At 39.6% G+C, this 27,730-nt stretch overlaps 1 protein-coding gene across 6 annotated transcripts in view; it reads left to right on the top strand.

Moving 5' to 3' along the window:
• Window positions 1–27,730, top strand: part of LOC141406858 (prostate and testis expressed protein 13-like) — a 79,028-nt gene that overhangs the window by 31,450 nt on the left and 19,848 nt on the right. For 2 of the 6 annotated variants that reach the window (XM_065529209.2, XM_065529208.2), the window contains exons 2-6: window positions 6,952–7,050; window positions 8,597–8,727; window positions 8,855–8,878; window positions 9,206–9,346; window positions 9,670–10,006. In XM_065529209.2, the coding sequence (XP_065385281.1) occupies window positions 8,652–8,727; window positions 8,855–8,878; window positions 9,206–9,346; window positions 9,670–9,863 (435 nt within the window). In that variant the 5' untranslated portion in view covers window positions 6,952–7,050; window positions 8,597–8,651 and the 3' untranslated portion in view covers window positions 9,864–10,006. Of the gene's footprint in view, window positions 1–6,938; window positions 7,051–7,186; window positions 7,267–8,596; window positions 8,728–8,854; window positions 8,995–9,205; window positions 9,347–9,669; window positions 10,007–27,730 lie in introns of those variants that run through there. The other 4 variants (XM_074015577.1, XM_074015578.1, XM_065529207.2 and 1 more) reach the window with 3 other exon arrangements.

Here is a 27,730-nt window from a genome sequence, read left to right as displayed (position 1 = left end):
CATCTATCATATCTATCTTTGTTTTTCCAGCTCTTAGGACAGTGCCTGGAATCCAGAAGTGGGATCAATAAATATTGCTGAAAGAATGAAAGCCTTGAGGCAGGCAGAGCCTGTTTCTCTGCTGAAATAAACTAGCAAGAGCAGCCTCATCCTGTGGCCATCAAAGCATTGTCCAGAAGGGGGCGGGAGAGACAGTGTTTCAAAGGCCAGGGCTGCTGGAGGGTCCCCACTCCTTCACTGAAAGGATTCCTGTTATAGTGGTTGGCTCAGGAACTAAAATTTCAACTGATGTAATGTGGTGTGACAATAGTATAAACTGGTTATCTTGCAAGTGTGTGATTTGAGGGTGGGTGGGCAAGAACATCAACTTCTTTTTCACATTTCTGTATTGATTAAAATTTGCAACAACTATATAATATCTTATGAAAAATGTAAATGGAAGCTTAAACATGTTTAAAAATATGAAATGTAATTTGGCTGGGAAATAATGCAACATGATTAATTTCCGAATGTGGTTTTCAATGGCCCCAAGAGATTTTGCTTCAAGCATAAAATATTTCCTTGAGCAGATTCAGACTACTTTAAAAACTTTGCTCTATTTTTGTTTCTCTTCCTAATCTTCCATTCTATAGAATTCCATTTTATGAAGTTATAAAGGGTCATATGCTCCTGTGGTGTGGGACATGACTGCTTAAATATCCAAGAACTGTACGCAGCACAGATTTCCTTAGAAGGCTTAGAAGACCCAGAAACAACGGTTACAACTTTGTTGCTAGTTTCTGTTGTATGGCTTTTTTTCTTTATTGCCTTCTACCCCCACTGTTTTATATGAATGTTTAAATATTTTATATGAATATTTTTCATATATGGAGGCTTTTCTTTTTTAAAACCATTCAAAAATGCACTTTCGAAGTCCATGATATTCTCCGTATTATTAAAACTTTCTTCGATTATTGTTAAGCAGTCAGCTACTAACATTAAGTCTTTTGCACTCCTATATATAGTTAAATGAGAAGAATGCTTGAAATCTTAATTTGAGCAGTAAGGGGTGGATTTTATGGGATAGAATGTCATACTACAAGATTGGAGCACATCTCAGCTTCATGCCAATGTAATGTTTCTTCTTTCTTTCTTCTCTTAAATTATCAGTGAGATTTTTTAGAGCTCTTCTTTAGAAATCTAAGTTTCTGTAATGATGTTTTGCTGTGAAAACCATCAGCCATCACTTTTACCAACATGTGCTGAATTCCCAAACTGTATTGTGTGGCTCCCTTTTCTCTGCCTCCATAACCATTTTTCCAGCCTCGATACCCAGGCAGAGAACTTTTTCTTTCTAACAGTTAGAAACTGAATATGTTAATTTATTTTTTTTTCTTTCTAACTTTTTTTTTTTTTAGGTTCAGGGAGTATGTGTGCAGGTTTGTTACACAGGTAAATTGCGTGTTGCCGGGGTTTGGTGTACAGATTATTTTGTCGCCCAGGTAATGAGCATAGTACCAGATAGGCAGTTTTTTGATCTTCACTCTCCTCCCCGCTCAAGTAGGTCCTCGTGTCTATTTTTCCTTTTCTGTATGTCCATGTGTACTCGATGAACATGTGAATTTCTGCTACTCTGTGTAAGGCTGCTTTGAAACCGTAGGCAGCGCTCAATCCAGGCTCCAGAGGCTCTCTCTCATGCCTGGCTGCCCCTCTGCCTCAGGGCTGACTGCCTCCAACACTTCAGTGACTTCATTTACAAGCAATACAAACTACTGCTGTCCAGGCTTTCTCTGTGCTTCTTGTGAGTATATTTGAGAGCAAAGGTAATCTGTATTATTAGGTCCATGTTTATGCCAGTTAAGCACTGTAGTTGATGTTCCATGCTAAACTTAGCTCCAACCAGGATCCCTGTTATTGAATTGTGTTGCCACCAAATTCACATGCTGAACCTGTAACCCACAATACATTAGAATGTGACTGTATTTGGAGATAGGGCCTTAAAGAGGTGATTAAGGCTAAATGAGGGCATATGGATGGGACCTAGTCCAATAAGATTGGTGTCCTTATAAGAAGAGTGAAAGATACCAGGAGTGTGCTTTCACAGAGGAGAGACCCTGTAAGGACACAGGGAGAGGGCAGCAACCTGCAAGCAAAGGAGAAAACAGCCCCGCTGGCACCCTGAGCTTGGATTTCCAGCCTCCAGAGCTGTGAGAAAATAAATTTTTGTTTTTTAAGCCACCTAGTCTGTGGTATTTTGTTATGGCAGCCCTAGCAAACTAATACAACCTCTATTCAATTTGATCCTAGACACTTCCTGGTATTCTTTGGCTACTGACTCTCCATATGCTAATCATAACCAGAAACCTCCAGTGAACACTTTCCTGTTGTGGACACTGTTCCTCCGTCATCCCATTTTATCATCACAAAATTCCCATGAGCTTAGTATAATTATTTTAAAAATAATAATTATACTTCATATAAGTATATAATTAGTATAATTTTATACATAATTAGTATGGGCATGGAGAAGTTAACCAACTTAGGCACGATCACATAATCCGTAAGAGGCAGAGCTGGGATTGGAAACCAGATGGTCTGAAGCATGATGTTCTCCTGATGAGATGCTGCTGTCATGGTGTGGGACTCAGTGGAAAAAAGTGCAGAGGACCCCACTTCTCTTGCCCTGCTCCTTTCTTACTGGTGACACCACAATAAAGGGTTGTATGGATGTTTACGACTTTACGGTATCTGGATATTCTTAACTATTCTACCTGAGAGAAGGGAAGGAACAAGATAGTTCTTATTCGCACATCACAGATCAGAAAGGTAGGCATGGGGAGCTGCTCTTCCAGGTGCACAAACATTTGTGACTCAACATAATAGTTATCAGACCATCCCCTCTTTCTTATGCAACCAAATTTCCCAAGACAGCTGCTTTAAATGTATGAAACTCAGCTGTCCAAACAGTAAATGGTTTTGACACTTAGATGGCTTTCTTGACCTAGAGTAGAACTTGTTATTTATGATAATAGGAACAATTTGTGGGTTAGAATTCTTCCCCTCTAGCCATAGTTAAGCAAGGGGACAAACACTGTCTTTAATCCCACCTTTGCTGCACCCTGGTTTCAGTGGGAAAAGCTATATTATTAGAGAGAAAGGCCCTGTCAAGAAAGAAAGGTCAGAAAGGTAGAGGCAGGGAGAAAAAGCAGAGGTTGTAATAGTATCACTGGGTGAGGCCCAGGAGGGTAAGCAGCACAGCGGGAGTTGTTACGGATGTCATTATTATAGCATTTAAGGATTGTGCCCCTTTGTGATCAGGGCCATTCTCTGACGTTGATGTCCTCTTTCAATCACTTGCTATGGGAAGCGTTGAGGAGTTTTGTCATCCTGAGATAGAAAGAGATGAGAGTACTCAAGATAAGGCCTTTGGAAAAGCAGAGTGGGATTGGTAGAATTGACTTAGCATTCAAAATCTTGGTAATTGTGCCTGACTGTGGGTTTGATCTGGGAACGGGTTCTCCTCTAATACTCCTGGAATGGCTGCTGTAGGCATTCTCCTAGAAGAAAACCACTTATGCCTAGGAGTTTGGAATCTGGCAAGGCACTTAGAGGCTCCCAGAAAATCCCCAAGAGAAGGAAGGCCTGCAGATGGGGAAAGATACAAGGTGAGCATCCCCAGAACCTTTAGTGGAGCTCCTTCTTGGGATCTACACAATCCTCTGAATGTATCTCTGTCTTTAGATTACCCTGGGTTGTAGAGGTCGAGCTCTTACTGTATCTTAGTGAATCAGAGTTCAGCTAACTTCTAAGCTGCTCACCCATCTGAGAGAAACCAATCTGTTCTGAACTTGAAAGCTCCTGACTTCAAAGGCCATCTAGAAGAAACTGTTCTTGATCTCTTGCCCACTCCAGCATGCAAGCCAAATCTCATCCGTGATAGTAGTTGACCTTTCAGAAGTCGCTCCTGCAGACAAGCCCATTGCCAAGTCTTTCCCTTCCCATGCAAAAACATCAGCTATAGGCCCTGGGTCACTCCTCTCCCTGGACAAGTGACTGCTGAGAGTGGCCAGTGCTGACTGAAGACCTACTCTCTGGTTAGTGAGTCTGTGTGACTCCTGGGAATCCCAAATACCAAGTGTTTCATGATTTTACCTCGGTTATGTCCTTACGTTTTGGCCTTTGGGAGAATAGATGGCAGAGTATTTGGTTCACTTTTACTTGGTGAAATAGAAATAATGAATCCCACAAAGTTATGTTGCATGGCAGTGGGCCCTCCTTTTCCCCGAATAACTTTCTAACACATTTGTCTGAACCTAAGATCAACGTTATCACTCTCATGTGCTTTACACAAAGGTTTTCTCAGGCAGTGGAGGACAGGCAGAGGTCACAGCCAGGGAGCTGCAGCATCCAGTCCCTCCTCTCCAGCCTGACTTGTCAGTGTCCCAGCAGCCTGCAGTGGGAAGGGCAAGTGAGGAGATCTGCTGAAGCTGCAGCCATGGAAACAGCTCCAGAACTGCTATTTGGCGGTGACTTGCAGGAATGCCCCATCCCTATGCTCATCACTCCCAAAGGTGGTGTGCTACCGTCACACGTGGAAGGCAGGAGGCTGGTGAGAAGGCTGGAATAAGGCTGGACGGAGGGACTCAGGAGAAAACCCTCTCACCCTCCAGGGATTGGCATCCTGGTGACTCAAATGAGGCAAAGCTATAGGAGCAGGGCTATGGGGTTCCTTTCACCAAGTTCAGTAAGTTATACCCTATGCCAGGCATGTGGCAGGAGCTGAACTAATGGAAGGAAGTGATTCAGAATTAGTATCTGACGCCCAATTCATACTCCATGCCTCCTCACCTGCCAACATGGTCAGTGGCCTGAAGACGAAGAAGACCTGGGTCATGGTTTTCCTCTGCCTTTTATTGGGGTGACATTTTAATTGAGCCTTGTTTCTTGTGTGTAAAATAAAGGCATTGGGCTATATTGCTTCCATGCCCAACTCCTCTCTTTTATGCATATGGTAAAATGGCACCTTCCATGGTACCTTCAAGGCAGTCTGAAGAAAGCTTGGAGGGCGGTTAAGAGGAGGGTACATGGGGCTTGGTCAGCAGGCTGATGTGGATTGGCCATGAAAGAGATGGGGGGGGGTCAAGGGTTACTGGGGGGTATCAAGACAGGCAGGGTAATGCCCTGGGGTTTCTCTTGGCTGCTAGAGGGAGCTTGGGTCTGAGGCAGGCCTAAGTGTCAGGAGACCTAGTTGTCTAGGCCCCTAAATCCTGTCAAGTCTGAGATACAGATGTCTAGTCTGATACAGACCAGATGGCATGGAGAAGAAACTGTCATGGAGAAGAAATGTGACTATACCCTGGCCACATGCTCCCTTTCTCTGCCTGTGAGGAGGCTGTAATAGAGTCCGGCCATCAGGCCGGTCTCCGCCGTCTCGCTGACTCACTGGAACCATGGTGATTCTGCTTTTTGGGTCTCCTCCCTGCTGAGCAGGACCGGGGCACTTCTCCTTTGGAGTTGGCAGAAGTGGTATCTTGCTGAGTGCAGGAAGCTTTCTTTTGGGGACTTTTGTTTTTATTTTGTTTTCCTTCGTTTTCCTAAAGGGGCAAAGTGAACACAACTCTGGGGTGACTACAAGGAGCCTAATTTGGTCTCAAATCTACCACCTTCTCCTCTCTGTAGGGATAAAGGATGGGTGCAAGTTGTGCCTCTGGGCAGGACAGGAGTAGGACAGGACAGGACAGGACAGGGCAGGGCAGCATGGACTATAACTCCTGGTATAGGAAGGAGCAGAGAGGAATGTCAAAGTCTTGGGCAGGAGCCGGGCATGGAGGGGAGAAGGTACAGGCTCTGGGCCCCAGGAGAGGACTTGGGGCAGGGCTGGGAAAGTTCTGGAGGCTCAGATATGAAAGGTGGGGAAGAAAGGGCAAGTTGGACAACACAGCCTCCTTTCTCTGGGAGGGAGAGGTGGCCCCAAGGGTCCAAGGCCTTTCTGCAGTCCACATTAGGCTGGTAGAGTGAGAGGTGTCGATAGGCTGAGCAGCCAGTTGAAGCTGTGGCTGAGGCTGGAAGTCAGAACTGGGGCATCAGCCTTTTCACAGGAGTTTATCAGGTAATGGGCTCCTGAATCTCCTGCCCAATTCTGGGCCTCACATTATAGGAGGCAGAGTGATTTTAAGGGGACAAATTCCACAATAAAATATTAAGTGCAAAAATCAGAGTATCACATGTGTGATGTTAACCATGATAGTGCTTATTAACATGGGGTTGTGTGATACATGTACAGAAGTTATATTGGAAGCAGCTGTGGTGAAGTAGTCACACTGCTTTTCTCAGAATTAGGAGCAATGGGGATTTTCACTTATCAGTAAGTTTAAAGTATCTTCAAAATTTCTGTTACTTTTATTCTGGGAAAACATTGTTCAAAATGCCTTGGATGAACTATAAGGGAGAGACTTGGGTTGGGTGGAGTCTGTGATTCACACCCACCTGTGTAATAATTGGGTGCCCAAGTCATTACGCAGGAGTATCTTCCTAGGCCAGGAAAAAGGCCTAGAGGCCTATGCTTGATGTTCCCAGCTCAGACGCTCTGGGGCTTATGGTCATGGGTTGCTGCCTGTGTCTCACATGTTCCAAATGCACGATCCATAAAGGTGGTCCCCATGGGAATTGCTTCTCTGACAATGGCACATAAATCCTAGATCTTAGTCATGCTTTGGAACCCCTTAGTCTCAGTGGGATTTTGCTGACGAGTATTGTCTCTGCCAGACAGAGAAAGACCCATTTTTCTTTGATTGAGACCCGTTTCTTACTCATTCTACTTCTCTCCACCCGCCCCCCCTTGTCCTGATGATTCTAAGGTAGATCCACCTGGAGCTCCAGCTCTGGGAACCCCTCTCCAGACTGTAAACCTTGTGGTGAAATGGATTGATAATGTCCTGTTTAATCAGACAGATGCACACCTTGTTACCTTAGGAAAAACACTTCAACTTCAAGAATCTTTGGTCATCATCTGTAAGATGAGGTCAACTACTTCTAAACCACAAGGTGGTTCAGAAAATTCAAAGATGTCAGGTGAGTAACATGCCCAGAAGAATGTCTAACCCCAAGTAGAGCCTTAACAAATGTTTATTTTCTCCCCTTTCCCTTGTGTAAATTTATTAACAACTACCTCAGATATACCTGTGATGGTTTTATTTTTACCTATTAGGTCACAGAGGCACAGAGAGGCTAAGTAACATGTTGAGGGTCACACAGCAAGTGGGCAGCATACTTGGACTTCCATCCCAGGTGTGTGGGGAGTGCCTTCATAGTCAGGATTATGTGAGGGATCGTACTTGACATGTAGCATGCAGCACATGTCGAGCTATGGGAATGAGTCCACTCAGATAAATGGGCCCAACCCTCACTCAGTGTTCACCACAAGGAAATCTGCCATTACCATTGCCTGTCTTCTCTGTAGTGACTGCCAACTGCAAGGTTAAGGCTAAGAATTTCATCATGTCAAGTGGAATTAGGGACTGTCAATATAAAGACTTTTGTACCCTTCCCTTGTGCCTCTCAGGTTACCAGTATCCAGTAACGCTATTAACCTTTTCTTCAAATATGTCTGATGATCTGATGTGTGCAAGGCATAATTACGGGTACTGTGGTTAAAGCAATTAATGCAACCCTTGAAACCTGGGTGTCCCTAGAGTTTTCATCTTGTGAGGGACGAGAAAGAAAATGCACACATAAGGAAAAGTTATAGGAGCACAAATTGAGTTAAGTACCCTGGAGAAAAACCGAGGAGGGAAGGGACAAGGAAGTGTAGTTAGGGAGATTTGGTCTTTTATGTATATGGTGGCCAGGAAATGCCTCATGGAGAAAGTGGCAGCTGAGAGCAGAAAGAGGGGTGGCAGGAAAGTATGACATCTTCTGGAGGAAGTAAGGAAAAGTCCGAGAACCAATAGGAAAACTAATCTCCCTAACTTTCCTCTCTAACTTTCCCTCTACATACCCTTTCCAAAGATCAGTCCAAATAGATCTCCCTTTTCCTCCCCATAACAGCAGTGTAAATCTCTCCCACTGGAATCATTTATCATGTCTGCCTTCCTTGACAAAAATGGATGAATAAAGCTCAAGAGAAGCTGAGATGGTCTTCATGTTTTCCCCACTTTTTCCTGGCCTGTCCTGTTCATCCTATCCATCAGCGATGTCTTCTACACTGAGCAGTCAGACCATATCTGGAGTATTGGGCTCTGTTCCTGATGCCTCACTGTGAGGGGCAAAGTCCCACTGGAGGTCATGCTGAGGCGATAACCCAGGGTGGTGTGGTGCCTGAAAAGGACGGACTCTTTCATAGGTGCTTAGTGATCCCAGCTGTATTATATGTGAAAGGAGGTCATGTGGATGTGGAGTTAGAAATGTTCTGTGTAGACCAACATATGAAAACATAACCAAAGAGATTCTATGCCAATATGAATTAATATCTTATGATAAAATGAAACGGGGTGTCTGGGTGGACTGAATTCCAAGTAGCCGGAGGAATGCAAACAAAGACAGGATGTACCCTGTTCTGGGAACGTTGTAGAGAGCATTCAGGTGGTTTGAGCTGAAATTCATGATTCTGCGATTCTAGTGGGATGCCTGAGGGCAGGTGATGAGAATAAATAAAGCTGGAACCTCTCACTGGGATGTTCTCAGGAAAAGGCCCCAGGATGTTCCGGTTGCTTCTACTGGGCATGTTCGCAGTGCTCTTCATGGATGAGGGTAAGCTCTGGAGAGGGACACACGAATGGGTGGTGAGAGAATGTATGGAGTGGGAGAAAGGGGTTTCTACACTTGGGTTTTGGGGCTGCTGTGAAATCATTTAAGAAAGTTTTTCTTCTCTTCACAGGAGACAGAGTCCTGACATGGAAATGTACGGTGTAGCTGGTTTGTCGTTTTTGGATAAATAATGCCACAGTGAGGGAGACATTCTTGAGTTCTCTACACATTGTCCCCTCCCCACTCAATACTCCAGTGTCTTCTTTCCTGCCTAGACTTGGGAGGGTCCCTGACTTCTTTGGGGGTCATAGCTGTTACCCAATCAAGGGAGTAAGGTCCCCTGACAGAGGCCAGGACTAGTGTCAACTGTCTTCTCATGAGGTTTGCACCACTTCGATATAAATGTTTCCGGGTGGCAAGAGACTTCTGAAGCAGAATCACTTTCCCTAGTGCTGTTCTTTAAAGTGCCTCTCTTTTTCAGGGGTTCGATTTTGCAATTCCTGTGAACGCTTTGATGGATCCATTTGCCACGGTGGCATGAAAAGTTGCTGGAAGTTTAATTTATATTCGAAAAACAGGAGTTGTGCCACAGATCACTATTACTTTAGTGATCTCACTACAGGTAGGTGGGGGGTGGTGTTACAGAGAGACACAAAATATCACCAGTGGTGCCCACAATGCTTGGAGCCAAGTTGTGGAGGGAATCTGGAATCATGGGAGAGGGTGGGAAGAGGGATTCACCATACACAGACCTGGGTACGGGGGCCTGTGTGGGAGGCAGATGTCTTCTGCCTGGTCATGGCTAGAGAGACACAGACAAAATGCAGACACAGTCTGGGGGCTTAGTCCAGTCTACAGAAAACTGAGGAGGTGCTGGAGAGAGGTCATTGCTAGGAAGGTGATGAAATGTGGCAGACTGACCACATTTGCCTTTCTTCCCTTTAGGGAGGTATCTGTTCCGTTATACAACACTGTCTTGCAGGCCCTGTGATGAGGGAATGTTCCAAGTATTCCACGACCTTCTGAGAGAAACGACTTGCTGCATTAATGAAAACAGGTGTAATACTGGCAGAGATAATTTAGATATTACGAGGGTTCTTGGAGCAGAGCCTCAGGATGAAATAGTGTATGATTCATAAAATTATGAATGATTAAGGTTGTTAGACTATATCTCCTTGTAGCCTTGGCCCTTTTTTTTACCCAATGGTAATACCATCATCTTACATTTTCCCCCAAACCACTCTCTTCTCTATTCCAGCATATCTACCTATGGAAGCTCTGTCTTTCCAGTGTCCCTGTTTCCATTAACAGGCAAGGGTAAATATCTAGGTCAGAAAAACCTCAACTCTGCCTTCTGGTTGGATTCCTCGGTCTTTGCTACCTGGTACCACCTGGCAGTCTCCACTTGCCCTTAAGTTCTGATGCTACACCTGGCCTGAAGTTAGAATTCTAAAGTATTTTGCAAAGGAAGCAAAGTAGTTTTTATGGTAGAGCTTCTGGGGGAATATCAGGAGAAAGCAGATTGGATAAAAATAGGGAGAAAGTTACCAGAAATTTTGGGAGAATGATTTGAGAGGAGAGTAGGAAAGTATTTGATGCGGGGGGCGGTTGGAGGTAGGGCTTATATTAAGAAGGGGCTTGGGAAAGTCAATGTGAAATTAGAAAGCATTAGAAACTCTGACTTATGTGAAAGAAATTAGTCAATGTACTAGACGTGAGAGTCACAGTGCTTGTCACCATTTTTGCGAAACTACTGCACAGCTTCTCCTGACAACACGGCTTACGCTACAAAGTTTTAATCATCTTTCCTTGATCACACTTGGCTGAGTGTTTTCCACTTACTCTGTCTCTTAGCATGTGCTGTTGTTTGAATATCCCCCTCCAAAATTCATGTTGAAATTCCATTGCTAATGTAACGATATTGGGATGTGGGGCACTTAAGAGGTGCTGAGCTCGTGAATGGATGGATGCTGTTATCATGAGGGTGGGTTAGTTATTGCAGGAGTGGGCTCCTGCTAAAAAGGATGAGTTTGGCCTGATTTCTTCTCTCTGTCTTGTGTTCTTGCTTGATCTTCCGCCATGTTATGATGCAGTGAGAAGGCCCTCATCAGAGGCCAGCATCGTGTTCTTGGAATTTTCAGACTCCAGGACCATGAGCTGAATAAATTTCTGTTCACTGTAAATTACCCAGTTCTGTTGTAGTGATAGAAAATGAATTAAGACAGCATGTGAGGGATGCCCAGTCCTCAAAAATATTCAAATATCACCTTGTATTCTACATATCCATTGATAAAAGCTGATTGTTTTTAATCTATTGGCACAGCCCTATAACAAAAAATGTTAAGGAGAGATAAGACTTTCAGATAATCACTGTAGTTTTCTTAACAAAAATAAGTTATGAAACAACAATAATGGCTGAATTGTTATTGGTTGACTTTAGTTTTATATTTTAAAAATGATTTTAGCCATTCTATGTTATTAGAATCTACAGGCACTATGATACGTATTTTTTAGCTTATAATTATATACACACATATGTAATATTATCCCAAGGTTAGTCTCATCCCTATTGATATCCAGGATTATGACTGCTTATTAGTTTGTGTAATGTTATATTTACATAAGTAGAATTAAATATTTAAATCTACAAATAAATTTAAACATATTTTAAATATGTGTATGATGGGATTTCTCCCAAATTTTATAATATTAGAATGAATACTATAACATCTTGAGAAATAGAAAGTAGATTCTTTCATGCAGGGTTGATTAATTAGTTTAAATGGACAGAATGAAGATGCTGGCAGTAGGTTCTAAAAAAGCAATGATTCATGGCATTTACTGGCTCTGAGCCCAACTCAGCACCAGAGTTCCCTAGAAATTGCAGTCCTTGTGTCCTAGACTGCCTTTCAGTTTTCCCTGGGACCCCGAAGCACTTTGGCTTGCAGTGTGGCAAGGCTTGCTGAGAAACTTAAGTTCTAGCTGCTGGGATGGGTGATTCCCCTCTGGCTATGGCTGGCTACTGGCTAAGCCCAGCATGGCTTTACTCTCCTCTGTGACAGGACAGCACTGAGTTCAATGCCAAGTCCCCCAGTTGCTGTGATCTCACTCCCCCAAGTGCACAGCGTCTCTGTGCCAAGTGGCCACTGCCAGAGGATGGGAGAATGGTGGTTTCAGCAATTCAAGACTATCTCTTCTACGCTATTTAATGCCTCTTTCAGTGATATAAAGTTAAAACCAGGTACCGTGATTGTTCGAACAACCTGATTTTTGGTTCTTATGATGGTGTTTTTCTGTGTGTATGTAGTTGTTAAAATTTGGTGATCCTACTAGAGGGACAAATGGTGTAGGCTTCTTTTCTACCATCTTGCTCTGTCCTTCTCTGTGTATAATTTAAATGATCCGTAATTAAGTGAAAAATTTATTTTTATTTTTCTTAATTTTTTTTCTCTTGGCCAGGCCTGGTGTCTCATGCCTATAATCCCAGCATTTTGGGAGGCCAAGGCAGGTGAATTGCTTGAGTTCAGGAGTTAAAGACCAGCCTGAATAATATGATGAAGCCCCGTCTCTACAAAAAATACAAAAATTAACTGGGCATGATGGCATGCACTGTAGTCCCAGCTGCTTGAGAGGCTGAGGTGGAGGGATAGCTTGAGCCCAGGAGATTGAGTCTGCAGTGAGTTGTGATTGTACTACTGCACTCCAGCCTGGGTGACAGTGAGACACCATCTCAAACATTTGTGTGTGTGTGTGTGTGTGTGGATTTATGGATACAAGTGCAGTTATGTCACATGAAATATATTAGTCTGGGCTTTTAGTGTACTATTTGCTTATATATTGTGGTTTTAATGCAGATTTGTTGGGGCAGGGTAACCTGCCCCCGGCCCTCGGTCAGGGGAAACAGCTCCCAGTTGCTGTGAACAGCAACTGAAAAGAGGCTGTGAGTCATGAAGGCTGAAGTTGACTGCCTTAGAATTCTTGGGTTAATTTTGAAAGGCTTTGCTTAGAACTATCAATATAGTACTCTGAACTTTCAGTTAGGACATATTGGAGGCAGCAGTATAGTTTATGAAGCTCTATAAATCCTTTTGCAAAAGCACATAACACTAGGATAGCAAAGGGAACATGCCATAGACAAAATAAGGGTCCACCAGGTTTCCCTAAGCCTTGGATATCTCAGATATATGGGAATATGTCACTAAAATTCCTTTCACAAAATAGAACTTGATCCTTAGGAAGAAAGGAACTGTTAGTAGAAACAAAATTCAGCAGGGTTTAAAGACTGAGATTATCAGAGAATATGAATATATATATATATATATATATATATATATATATATATATATATTTTTTTTTTTTTTTTTTTTTTTTTTTTTTTTTGAGATGGAATCTAGCTCTGTCGCCCAGGCTGGAGTGCAGTGGCATAATCTCGGCTCACTGCAAGCTCCACTTCCTGGGTTCATGCCATTCTCCTGCCTCAGCCTCAAAAGGAGCTGGGACTACAGGCACTTGCCACCATGCCTGGCTAATTTTTTTGTATTTTTGGTAGACATGGGGTTTCACCGTGTTAGTCAGGATGGTGTCGATCTCCTGACTGCATGATCCGCCCACCTCAGCCTCCCAAAGTGCTGGGATTACAGACATGAGCCACCGCGCCTGGCCAAGAATATAATGTTTCTGTATGTACATGTATTCTGTAGTTTTTAACATGGAGTGGACATAGAGCAGTAACACCACAATAGCAATGGGCACACCTAACACCTGTATTTTGGTTTCTAAATATCCTTGCCCATTAAGAAGAAGTAGGTAGGGCTCCTTGCAGGGAAAATACAAAATGAGCCTGGAATATTTAGGCCAGGGCTGAAATAAGTAAGTGTTCAAAGAATGATGGCAAAGGTGAAAGGGTATTGAATCAAGCTTAAAGGGACTCTCACTGGCCAAATTGAACATCAAACTAAATGTCATAATGATCAATATGACTCATTGAACAAAATAGGAATGATGAGTTTGTACTTATGTAATCAAATAAGTAGATAAGGAGAGGAAAAAACTTTTCCTTATAGTAGATTGCCAGATAATAAATTAGATTTCTTCTAATAAACATTGAAGGAGTATTGAAGTTGGAAAATCACCATCTGACAAAAATGCTAAGAAATAATTCATCAATTCAGGCAAAAATGCTAAGATTATCGCTAACTTATTAGTGTTAACAGATGATAAAACTAGTAGGTGATAAAACTTGTTGGTGAAAATGGAAAGATACTGGGACATTCACAAAGTCTGAGAACCTCACCAGAAAATAGTTAGCAATTACAAAGGGAAAATAAGTAATTTTATAGAAGAGAAATCATTTTAATTGTAATTAATTAACATCACTAGTAAAGAGATAAGATTATGTGCTCCTAGATAGAATGCACTGAGAACACAGCACCACTTTTGTGAAATTTTTGTCAAAGATCTATAATCTGTATCTAATCATGTAGACACATTGTGCAGGCCCAATTTGAGGGAAATTATATAAAATATCAGCTTATAATTTTAAAAGTATTAAAGCCATGAAAATAAGACTGTGAACCTATTCCAGATTAGAGGAGACTAAAGAGACACTGCAAATAAATGCAATATCATGATCCTAGATTGAATTATTTTGCTATGAAAAGTATTACTGGGAAATTGATAAAACTTGGATGAGGTCTGTGGATTACATGATAGTTATTTGTCAATACTAATTTTGTGACTGTGATGATTGTATTGTAGTTATAAGAAAAAAAATCTCTGTTTTTAGGAAACACATAGGAAAGAGTTCAGAAATGAGGCATCATATTAACTTGTATCAGTAACAAGTAGTTCAGAAAAGAGACATTCTTTGTAGTACTAGAAACAGTAGCTCTTCAATCAAACTATAATCAATCTAAAGTATATGATTTAGCTTAGAGTTTGGTTGTGTTAAATACAATTTGAGAAAATATATGTAGAAAAACTTAGAATGGAGATGGCTAGAAAACAAACAAACAAAAACACTCTAAGAGATATGTTTGAAAATACTTGTAGAAAACATTTCAGAAATGAATACTGTTACTTCTGGCTTTTGGTTATAATGTGGTGAGTTGTTGGAAACAATGCATGCCTTGGAAATAACTAGAAAGATGGATAAAATAATAGTCAAATATTTATTATTGTTATGTTTTTGAGACAGAGTCTCGCTCTGTCACCCAGGCTGGAGTGAGGTGGCACGATATCGGCTCGCTGCAACTTTTGCCTCCAGGGTTCAAACAATTCTCCTGCCTCAGCCTCCTGAGTAGCTGAGATTACAGGCACATGCCACCATGCCCAGCTAATTTTTTGTATAAATGGTCAAATATTTTAAATTGATATGAGAGGTGTGTGGATTCAGAATGAAAAGAAACTCAAATTCCAGAAAGGAAGACCCCCTTCTTAGGTGAGCAGAGACGAATAGGAACTTTAAAGATATCTGCCAAGACTTTTCACAGTTGACAGAAGAACAAGTTTGCCATAGACAGAGAGACTTTTTGAACTTAAACCAACCAAAGCTTCAAAATAGTCCTGACCCTGCTCAAATGTGATGTGATCTTGGTGATAAATTCCTCCATGTATCTGCTTCACAAAGAAAGAGTGTGCTCTCTCTAGGGGAAGATAATGCTTTCTACAATGTTGGGAATATAATAAAAATTTATGTGACGTATGAAGAAGCAGGAAAAAATAGGTGATAGAAGCAGACCAGATGTTGAAATTATGGCATAATGACTTCAAAATAACTATTAAGATATATTAAATGAGAGAAAAAGATGGGCAAGATGAAAATGTAAATAATTTTAACAGAGAAATAGAATGTATTAAAAAGGACCTAATGGAAAAGTGACTAGCTAGATGACCATATAGGATCCTTAAATGGTCACCACTTGCAGAAACATCAATTTAAACAACTATCCATCCATGAAAACACCTTGACAAGAGCTAAGGAATTCAGGTGAGACATTATAGAACCTTCGTGGAGTACACAAATAGAAAAGATGGATTGAAGAGAGTGGGAAGAATAGTCTCACATTACCCATATCACTTCTCCCCCAAGCCCAGGCAGTACAACATGGAGAGAGATACCATCTGCATGGGGTAAAGAGAGTGAAATAAACACCCAATATCACTGCAGACCCTGTATGAGCCACTCCCCATACCCCATGAATGCCAGTATCAGGCTCTCCTCCGTGGCTTCAGGCTCTGGGCCAGCCTCCATGGACCTAGGCTCCAGGTTTGCACCCACAGAGTCAACCATCAGTCTGTCCCCCAACATCCAGACTATAGACTTTCCCTTGTGGCCTCAGGACTCAGACTATTCCCTGCAGGCCCAGATTCCAGGCTATCACCTGCAACTCCATGCTCCAGGTTTGCCCCAATGCCATATTAGCCCCTGTGGACTCAGGTTCTATACAAGCTCCCACAGGCCCAGGCTCCAGGTCCACTCCAATGCCAGGCTGACTCCTATAGCCCTAGTTTCCAGTGGCACCAAGTTCTAGGCCTGCTTCAGTGGATCCAGGGTCTAAGGCCACTTGAGGAGACCTCAGCACTGGACTGGTCCACATGAATCCAGTCTCCAGGATCATCCTTCCAGAACAGATTTCAAGATGATACCTTCAGATCAGAACCTAGATCCACCACTATGGGCTTAGGCTTTATGCCCACTCCAGTGCTAGAATAGCCTCTGACCCAGGCACCAGGCATGCCCCAGTGGACCCTGGCATAAGGCCAGTGGACTCAGGACAAGGCCAATTCCTGTGGACCCAGGCACCTGGCTCACCTCATTGTTAGGCCAACCCTCTTAGAACCAGGCACCAAGATCTTCTACTTGGTAACCCAGGCACCAACCTGGCACCAAGATCTTCCACTTGCTAACCTAGGCACCAACCAGCTCTCCTAAGGACTCATGTAATAAGCCTGCTCATAGACCCTGCCTGGCAGCATACCTAGAATCCTTGTATGTGTTAACTGAGCCAGTCTGTAAAGACTGGAAGAAGTGCATACTTCTTCAAATGCACAGACACCAACATAAGTCCACAAGAATCATGAAAGATAATAATAATAATAACACCAGCAAAGGCAAAACATGAAGTGTCAGTATATGACCCTAAAGTAATGGAGATCTATGAACTGCCTGACGAAGAATTTAAAATCATTATCTTTAAAAAACTGAGTTACAAGAGAACACAGAACTAAACAAAATCAGGAAAACCCAGTACAGGAACAAGATGAGAATTTCAACAGAGATAAAACCATGAAAAAGAACCAAACACAAATTCTAGAAATGAAGAATAAAATGACTGAAATAAGAAGTTGAATTGGGAGCTTCAATAGCAGACTCAATCAAGCTGAATAAATAATTGGTAATCTTGAAGACAGGTCATTTGAAATTACCTAATCAGAAAAACAAAAAGAAACAGGAATTAAAAAGAATGCAGAAAGCCTACAGGACATATAAGACACTGACAAGGAAATTAATTCACATGTTACGGGAGTCCTAGAAAGCAGAGCAAAAGAAAAAGACAGAAAGCCTTTTTTTTTTTTTTAAAGAAATAATGATAGAAGCTGGGTGTGGTGGCTCATGCCTGTAATCCCAGCACTTTGGGAGGCCGAGGTGGGCAGATCATGAGGTCAGGAGATCAAGACCATCCTAGCTAATATGGTAGTGAAACCCCATCTCTACTAAAAATACAAAAAATAAGCCAGGCATGGTGGCAGGCGCCTGTAGTGCCAGCTATTCGGGAGGCTGAGGCAGGAGAATGGTGTGAACCCTGGGAGGTGGAGCTTGCAGTGAGCCAAGATTGTGCCACTGCACTCCAGCCTGGGCTACAGAGTGAGACTCTATCTCAAGAAAAAAAAAAAAAAGATAATGATAGAAAGCTTCACAAATCTGAAGAATTAAATGAACATCAGATCCACAAATTCCAAAGAGCTGTGATAAATACAAAAAACCTTCTATGACCACATTGTAATCAAATTCTCAAGTCAAAGACAAAATTTTGAAAGCATTCAGAGAAAATCAACTCATCACATAGAAGGGATCCTTTGTAAGACTATTAATGATTTCTCAGCACAAAACTTGCAGGCCAGGAGAGAGTGGGATGATATATTTAAAATGCTGAAAGAAAAAAAATACTTGTCAACCAAACATACTATATTCAGCAAAACTGTCCTTCAGAAATGAAGGAGACATAAAGACTTCCCCAGAAACAAAAGATGTAGGAGTTTATCACCACTAGACCTGCCTTAGAAAAAGTGCTAAAGAGAGTGCCTTAAATTGAAAGAGAAGGGTACTAACATCATAAAAACATATGAGAGTATAAATCTCACTATAAAGGTAAGAATATAGTCAAATTCAGAATACTTTAATACTGTATTGGTAGTGCATAAATCACTTTGAACTCTAGTAAAAAGTTAAAAGACAATGACATTAAAAACAACTATAACTATAATAATTTGTTAATTAGTAAACAATGTATAAAAGATGTAAATTGTGTATCAATAAAATATAATGTGAGGGAAGAAGAAGATAAAATGTAGAGTTTTTGTATGCAGCTAGTTCAGATTTAATCTGATTAAAATAGACTGTTCTAATGATAAAATGTTTTATGTAAGTCTTGTGGTAACCAGAAAGAAAAAGTCTGTAGTAGATTCATACACACACACACACACACACACACACACACACACACACACACACACAGATAAAGGGATCAAGGCATATCACTGCAAAAAATCATCATATCATGAAGAAAGATAGGAAGATAGTACAATATGATGTTTGGATATATGTATAAATTGTGAAATGGTTAAATCAAATTAACTAACTTATCTGCCTCATATACTTGTTATGTTTTGTCATTAAAACATTTAAGGTCTACTTTTAGCAATTTGTAAGTATAAAATACATCATTATTACCAATAGTTACCATGCTGTACAATAGATCTCTGGAATTTATTCATCTTGTCTGACTGACATGTTGTAACTCTTTGATGTTTCCTGAAGCCAAGATTCCCCACACAGACTGTGATTACACAATCCAAAGACAGAGTGAGGTCTCTGTGCAAAAAAATGACTGTAGAATTTGTGCATGGGATTTCTCTCAGATCTCCCAGTGTTTGTCTGCACTGTTTCCTTTGCTGCAGTGTCTTTTATCTTTAAATAAAGACCTTATTAAGTATGCTCTATGAATTTATATGTTCCACAGAGAATAAGTGTGTTCTATGAAGTCTGGTGATTCTTTCAAATATCTGAACTTGAGAAACCTTCGCAATGCCTCAAAGAAATACTTGATAACTTCCAAAAATAGAATTAACATAAGCAATATTCAGTTACTACAGTGCGATAAACTAGTTGCTAAAAACCAATCCAACAAAGCACTGCAAGCTGGAAATGTAGCAACATAGTGTTTAGTAACTCTTATGTAAACAGAAAAATTTAAGACAAAAATGCAGAACTTCTTAATAGCAAGTATAGGGAAACATAAAATATCAGAAATTGTAAAATATAGCCAAGGCATTTTTCAGAGAAAAATTCATAGTATTAAATATACATAAAAAGAAAAGGAAAAGAAACAACCAATACACCCAACTCAAAATAGTAGACAAAAAAACCCAAAGAAATAAGAAAGAAGAAAAGGCATAGCAAAGTAGAAACTAAAATCTATAAAAAGCAAGAAAGAAACTAAATCATATTACCAGAGAAAGTCACCTTCACTAGGGGAACACAGAAAGGCAATAAAGAATAAAGAGGAGACCAAAAAGCAACCAGAAAACAAATAACAAAATGGCAGGAATAAGTCCTTATCAATAATAACATTGACTGTAAATGGACTAAACTCTCTGATCAAAAGACATACACTGGCTGAATGGATGAAAATACAAGACTCATTGATCTGTTGCCTGCAGGAAACACACTTCACCTACAAAGACACACATAGACTGAAAACGAAGAGATGAAAAAAGATATTCCATGCCAATGAAAACCAAAAAAGAACAGGAGTTGCTGTACTTATATAAGACAAAATACATTTCCAGATAAAAACTAGCAGAGGCAAAGAAGTGATATCATTGTATCACTGTATAATGATAAAGAGGTCAAGTCCGCAAGAGGCTATAATAATTTTAAATATTTATACACCCAACACTGGAGCACTCAGATATATAAAGGAAATATTATTAGAGTTAAAGAGAGAGATAGACTTCAATACGTAATAACTACAGACTTTAACACCCCACTTTCAGAACTGGACGGATCTTCCAGATAGAAAATCAACAAAGAAACGTAAGACGTAATCTGCACTACAGATCAACGAATCTAGTAAATATTAACAGAACATTTCATCCAAGAGTTGGAGAATACACATTGATCTTCTTAGCACATGGATCATTCTCATCATACATTAGGTCACAACACAAGTTGTAAAACATTTTGTAGAAATGAAATAATAGCAAGCATCTTCTCTGACCACAATGGAATAAAACTAGAAATCAGTAAGAAGAGGAAAGTTGGAAACTATACAAATACATGGAAATTAAACAATATGCTCCTGAATTGCACCTAAATGACCAGTGGGTCAATGAAGAAATTAAAAAGAAAATTGAAAAATTTCTTGAGACAAATAGAATGGAAGCACAATATACCAAAACCTATGGGATATAGCAAAAGCAGTACTAAGACAGAAGTTTACAACTCTAAGTGCCTACATTTAAAAAACCTTCAAATGAACAAACTAACAATTCATATTAAAGAATTAGAAAAACAAGAGCAAACCAAACCCAAAATTAGCAGAAGAAGAGAATTAATAAAGACCAGAGTAGAAATAAATGAAATTGAAATTAAAAAATACAAAGGATTCATGAAACAAAAAGTTGTTTTTTTGAAAAGTTAAACAAAATTGACAAGCCTTTAGCCAGACTAAGAAAAAAGAGAGAAGATTCAAATAAATAAAATTGGAAATGAAAAAGGAGACATTAGAACTTATACTGCAGAAAATGAAAGGATAAGGGTCATCAGTGGCTAACAGGAGTAACCATATGCCAATAAATTGGAAACTCTAGAAGAAATGGACAAATTCCTAGATACATACAACCAACCAAATTGAATCAGAAAAAATCCAAAACCTGAACAGACCAATAATAAGTAATGAGATCAAAGTAATAACACAAAGTCTCCCAGTAAAGTAAGGAATGAGACCCAATATTTTTACTACTGAATTCTGTCAAACATTTAAAGAACTAATACCAATTCTACTCAAACTATTCCAAAAATTAGAGGAGGAGGGAATACATCCAAACTCATTCTATGAGGCCAGTATTATCCTGATACCAAACCAGAGAAAGACATATCAGAAAAACAAAACTACTGGCTCACATATCTGATGAATATTTATATAAAAAAAAAAAACTTCAAGAAAATACTAACAAACTGAATTCAACAACACATTAAAATACCATTGATCATGACTGATATGATTTGGCTGTGTCTCCATCCAAATCTCATCTTGAATTGTAGTTCCCATAATCACCATGTGTCGTGGGAGGTACCCAGTGGGAGGTAATTGAATCATGGGGGCAGTTACCTCCATGCTATTCTCATGATAGTGAGTGAGTTATCCTGAGGTCTGATGGTTTTATAAGGGGATTTTTCCCCGCTTCAGTCTGCACTTCTCCTTGTTGCCACCAAGTGAAGAAGGAGAAGAACATGTTTGCTTCCCCTTATGCCATGATTGTAAGTTTCCTGAGGCCGATCAGCCCTGCAGAATTGTGAGTCAGTTAAATCTCTTTCCTTTGTAAATTACCCAGTCTCAGGTATGTCTTTATTAGCAGCATGAGAACAGACTAACACAGTAAATTGGTACCAGGTAGTGAGGCATTGCTGTAAAGATACCCAAAAATGTGGAAGTGACTTTGGAATTGGGTAACAGGCAGAGGTTAGAACAGTTTAGAGGGCTCAGAAGAAGGCAGGAAAATATGGGAAAGTTTGGAACTTCCTAGAGACTTAGAGGACTCAGAAGGCAGGAAGATGTGGGAAAGTCTGAAACTTCCTAGAGACTTGTTAAATAGCTTTGATCAAAATGCTGATAGGGATATGGACAATAAAGTCCAGGCTGAGGTAGTCTCAGATGGAGATGAGGAACTTGTGGGAACTGGAGTAAAAGTCACTCTTGCTATGCAAAGAGACTGGCAGCATTTTGCCCTTGCCCTAGAGATCTATGGAACTTGGAAGTTCAGAGAGATGATTTAGGGCATCTGGCTGAAGAAATTCCTAAGTGGCAAACCATTCAAGAGGAAGCAGAGCATAAAAGTTTGGAAAATTGGCAGCCTGATAATGTAATAAAAAAAAAATTATGGGGAGAAACTCAATCTGGCTGCAGAAATTTGCATAAGTAATAAGAAACCAAAAGGTAATCTCCAAGACAAAGGGAAAAATGTCTCTAGGGCATGTCAGAACCCTTCATGGCAGCCCCTCCCATCACAGGCCCAGAGGCTTAGGAGGGAAAAATAGTTTTCTGGGGTGGGTCTAGGGACCCCTGCTGTGTGCACTGCATCCCAGCTGCTCCAGTTGTGACTAAAGGGGACAAGTTACAGCTCAGGCCATGGCTTCAGAGGGTTCAAGCTCTAAGCCTTGGTAGCTTCCACGTGGTGTTGGTCTGGCAGGTGCACAGAAGTCAAGAATTGAGGTTTGGGATCCTCTGCCTAGATATCAGAGAATCTATGGAAACACCTGATGTCCAGGCAGAGGTGTGTTGCAGGGGTGGAGCCCTCATGGGGAACCTCTGCTAGGGCAGTGCAGAGGGGAAATATGGGGTTGGAGCCGCAACACAGATTCCCTACCTGGGCACTGCCTAATGGAGCTGTGAGAAGAAGGCCACCATTCTTCAGACTCCAGAATGGTAGATCCATTTACAGCTTGCACCATACGCCTGGAAAAGTCACAGACACTCAACACCAGCCTGTGAAAGCTACTGGGAGGGGGGCTGTACCCTGCAATGCCACAGGGTCAGAGCTGCCTAAGGCCTTGGGAGCCAACCTCTTGCATCAGCGTGGCCTGGATGTGAGACACGGAGTCAAAGGAGATCGTTTTGGAACTTTAAGGTTTAATGCCTGCCCTATTGGCTTTCAGATTTGCATGAGTCCCGCAGCCACTTTGTTTTGGCCAGTTTCTCCCAAATAATAGTGGTTTTGAGGAAACTCAAAGAAATTCAAGATAACAGAGAGAAGAAATTCAAAATTCTATTAGACATCTTTAACAAAGAGACAGAAATAATTTAAAAGAATCAATTAGAAGTTCTAGAGTTGAAAAATGCAATGGACATTCTACAGAATGCATCAGAGTCTGTTAATAGCAGAATTGATCAAACAGAAGAAAGAATAAGTAATCTTGAAGACAAGCTATTTGAAAATTCACAGTCAGAGGAGACAAAAGAAGAAAAGAATAAGAAAGAAGGATTTCTGCATTAATTCCTATACCTTCTTTAAAGTCAGAATAGGTATCTTAGTTACTGACAGTTTTCAGGTTTTTTTCTCCCTTGTTGATGATATGTCATTCCATCAGTGAAAAAATATTTTTCTCCCAGGGGTAAGAAAGGTATCCTAGTAATACATTATCTTCAATCGTTAAACAGTAACAGTCTTGACACTTATCTTAAAACCACCCATCTCTTATAACCAGAAAGATTATCTTAGACTGTCCTTCACATTATACCTTACTTACTGCCTTGTAAGAATAAGAGTTGCTCTGTGTTTATTTGCTGTCCTTCATATTCTCCATTGCACTGTTGGTGTATAATGTTAAAAAGAATTTCATTGAATATTATTTTGAAGTATTACAAAAGGCAGCTTGCTTTTTAATCTATGCATCTTTGGGTTTTTTGAAGAAGAAATTTAATTCTTTGGTGTAAAAAGGAACTGTTAAAAGAGTTGGAAACTCTGCACCTGTGTATTTATATTTTTTAGCAATAAAGCAGCATGGGCTGAGAATGCAAAAAACAACAACAACAACAACAAAAACAAAGAATGAAGCATGCCTATAAGATGTAGAAGACAACCTCAAAAGGGCAAATCTAAGAGTTATTGACCTTAAAGAGGAGGTAGAAAAAGAGACAGTGATCGAAAGTTTATTGAAATGGATAATATCAGAGAACTTCCCAAACATAGAGAGAGAGATCAATATTCAAATACAAGAAGACAATAGAACAGTAAACAGATTTAACCCAAATTCCCAAAGGTCAAGGATAAAGCATGAATCTTAAAAGCAGTAAGAGAAAATAAATCACATACAATGGAGTTCTAATATGTCTGGATGCAGACTTTTTAGTGAAGACTTTGCAGACCAGGACAGAGTCCTGGAGCATGAAATATATAAAGCAAATGTTATTAGAGCTAAAGAGAAATATCTCAATAAAATCATAGCTGAATACTTCAACATCCCTCTTTCAGCATTGGACAGATCATCAAAACAGAAAATAAAGAAACATCAGACTTTATCTGCACTATAGAACAAATGGATCTAATGGATATTTATGAAATATATCATCCAACAGGTGCAGAATACACATTCTTCTCAGCACATGAATCATTCTCAAGGATCCGTCCTATGGCAGGTCACAAAACAAGTCTTAAAACATTCAAAAAAGTTGAAATAATGCCAAACATCTTCTCTGAGCAAAAAGGAATAAAACTAGAAGTCAGTAACAAGAGGAATTTTGAAAAGTATACAAACACATGGAAATTAAATAATATACTTCCAAATGACCAGTGGGTCAATGAAAAAAATTGAGAAATTGAGAAATGTCTTGAAACAAATAATAGACAACATACCAAAACCTATGGAATACAGTGAAAGCAGTACTAAGAGGTGAACTTATAGCTATAAGTGCCTACATCAAAAAAGAAAAAAAAAACTTCAAATAGATGACCTAATGATGCATCTTAAAGAACTAGCAAAGCAAGAGCAAACCAAACTCAAAATTAGTAGATGAAAAGAAATAATGATCAGAGCAGAAATAAATGAATTTGAAATGATGGAAGACAATACAAGAGATCAATGAAACCAAAAGTTGATTTCTTTAAAAAGATAAACAAAATTGACAAACCTTTATCCAGACTAAGAAAAAAAGAGGGAAGACCCAAATAATTAAAACTAGAGATGAAATAGGAGACATTACAACTGATACCACAGAAATTCCAAGGATCATTAGTTGGTACTATGAGCAATTATATGCCAATAAACTGGAAAATCTAGAATAAATGAATGAATTCCTATGCACATATAACTTGCAAAGATTCAAACATGAAGAAATTCAAAACCTGAAGAGACCAGTAAAAAGTAACAAGACCAAAACAGTAATTGAAAGTCACTCAGTTAAAAAAAGCCCAGGACTTGATGGTTGCACTGCTGAGTTCTACCAAACATTTAAAGAACTAATGTCAAATCTACTCAAACTATTCTGAGAAATAGAAGAGAAGGGAATGCTTCCAAACTTGTTCAACGAAACCAATATTACCTGATACCAGAACCAGACAAAGACACATCAAAAAAAGAAAACTGTGGGTAAATATCACTGATGAATATTGGTGCAAAATCCCAAACAAAATACTAGCAAACCTAAGTCAAGAATACATTAAAAGGATCATTCATCATGACCAAGTGAGATTTGTACTAGGGATGCAAGGATGCTTCAACATATGCAAATCAATCAATGTGATACACCATATCAACAGAAAGAAGGACAAAAAAGCATATGATATTTTCAACTGATGCTAAAAAGCATTTAATACAGTTCAACATCCCTTCATATTCAAAGCCCTCAAAAAACTGTGTATAGAATGAACATACCTCAACATAATAAAAACCATATATGACAGACCCACAGCTAATATCATAAAAAATGAAAAAAAACCCTGAAAACCTTTCCTCTTAGATCTAGAATGCCCATTTCACCTCTGTTATTCAACATAGTACTGGAATTTCTAGCTAGAGCAATTAGACAAGAGAGGAAAATAAAGGGCATCCAAATTGGAAAGGAAGAATTCAAATTGTCTTTGTTTGCAGATGATATGATCTTGTAGGAAAAACCTAAACACTCCACCAAAAAATAGAACTGATAAACACACTCAATAAAGTTGCAGAATACAAAATTGACATTCAAAAATTAGTAACATTTATGTATGCCAATAGCAACCATTCTGGGAAAGGAACCAAGAAAGAAATCCAATTTATGATAGCCACAGAAAAAATTAAATACTTAGGTATGAACTTAAAGAAGTAAAATATCTCTACAACAAAAACTATAAAACACTGATGAAAGAAATTGAAGAAGACATTAAAAAATTATATTTCATGTTCATGGATTATAAGAATCAATAGTGTTAAAATGTCCATACTACCCAAAACATTCTACAGATTCAATGCAATTTTTATCAAAATCCCAATGACATTCTTTACCAAAATAGAAAATACTAAAATTTATGTGGAATCACAGAAGACCCAGAATATCCAAAGGTATTCTGAACAAAAAGAACAAAACTGGAGGAATCACATTACCTGACTTCAAATTATAGTACAGAGATATAGTCACCATAACAGCATAGTACTGGCATAAAAACAGACACATAGACCTAGAACAGAATAGAACAGAATACATAGAACACATAGAACAGAATAGAGAATTCGGAAACAAATCCACACACATACAGCAAACTTATTTTTGACAAAGATGCCAAGAACATACACTGGGGAAAAGACAGACTCCTCAATAAATGGCACTGGGAAAACTGGATATCCATATGCAAAAGAATGAAACTTGACCACTACCTCTCACCATATACACAAATCATATCAAAATGGATTAAAGACTTGAACCATTAAATGAATGTAAGGAAACTTTTAGGAAATTCTCCAGGACATTGTTGTGGTCAAAAATTTCTTAGGCAATACCATATAAGCGCAGATAATCAAAGGAAAAATGGACAAATGGGATAACATCAATGTAAACTTCTGCATATCAAAGGAAACAATATTAACAAAGTGAAGAGACAACCCACAGAATGGGAGAAAATATTTCCAAACTACCCATCTGACAAGAGAATAATGACCAGGATATATAAAGAGCTCAAACAACTTTATAGGAAGAAATCTAATAATCCAGTCAAAAATGGGCAAAAGATTGGAATAGACATTTCTCAGAAGAAGACACACAAATGGAAAACAGACATATGAAAGTGTTCTGAACATCATTTATCATCAGAGAAATGCAAATCAAAACTACAATGAGATACTTTATCCCAGTTAAAATGACTTATATCCAAAAGACAGGCAGTAACAAATGCTGGCATGGATGTGGAGAAAAGGGAACCCTCACACACTGTTGATGGGAATGTAAATTAGTACAACCACTATGGAGAACAGTTCGGAGGTTTCTCAAGAAACTAAAAATAGAGCCACCATGTGATCCAGTAGTCCTACTGCTGGGTGTATACTTAAAAGAGAGAAAATCAGCACATTGAAGAGATACCTGCACTCTTTGTTGCAGCACTCTTCCCAATAGCCGAAATTTGGAAGCAAGCTAACTTTCCATCAATAGATAAATGGATAGAGAACATGTGGTAAATATACACAAGTGAGTACTATTCAGCCATAAAAAAAAGTGAGATCCAGTCATTTGCAACAATGACAACAATGGATGGACTGGAGGTCATTCTGTTAAGTGAAATAAGTCAGGCACAGAAAGACAAACATCACATGTTCTCACTTATTTGTAGGATCTAAAAATCAAAACAATTGAATTCATCATGAACATAGAGATTAGAAGGATGGTTACTAGAGGTTTAGAATGATAGTGGGGGGTTGGAGGGGAGGTCGTGATGGTTATTGGGTACAAAAAATTGAATGAATGAATGATATTTAGTATTTGATAGCACAACAGGCAACTACAGTTAATAATAACTTAATTGTGCATTTAAAAATAAC

This window comes from Macaca fascicularis, chromosome 14 (genome assembly GCF_037993035.2).
Source record: "Macaca fascicularis isolate 582-1 chromosome 14, T2T-MFA8v1.1".
Classification (NCBI taxonomy): domain Eukaryota; kingdom Metazoa; phylum Chordata; class Mammalia; order Primates; family Cercopithecidae; genus Macaca; species Macaca fascicularis.
Note: the sequence above shows the minus strand (reverse complement) of the source record. Positions and strands in the feature narration are given on the sequence as shown.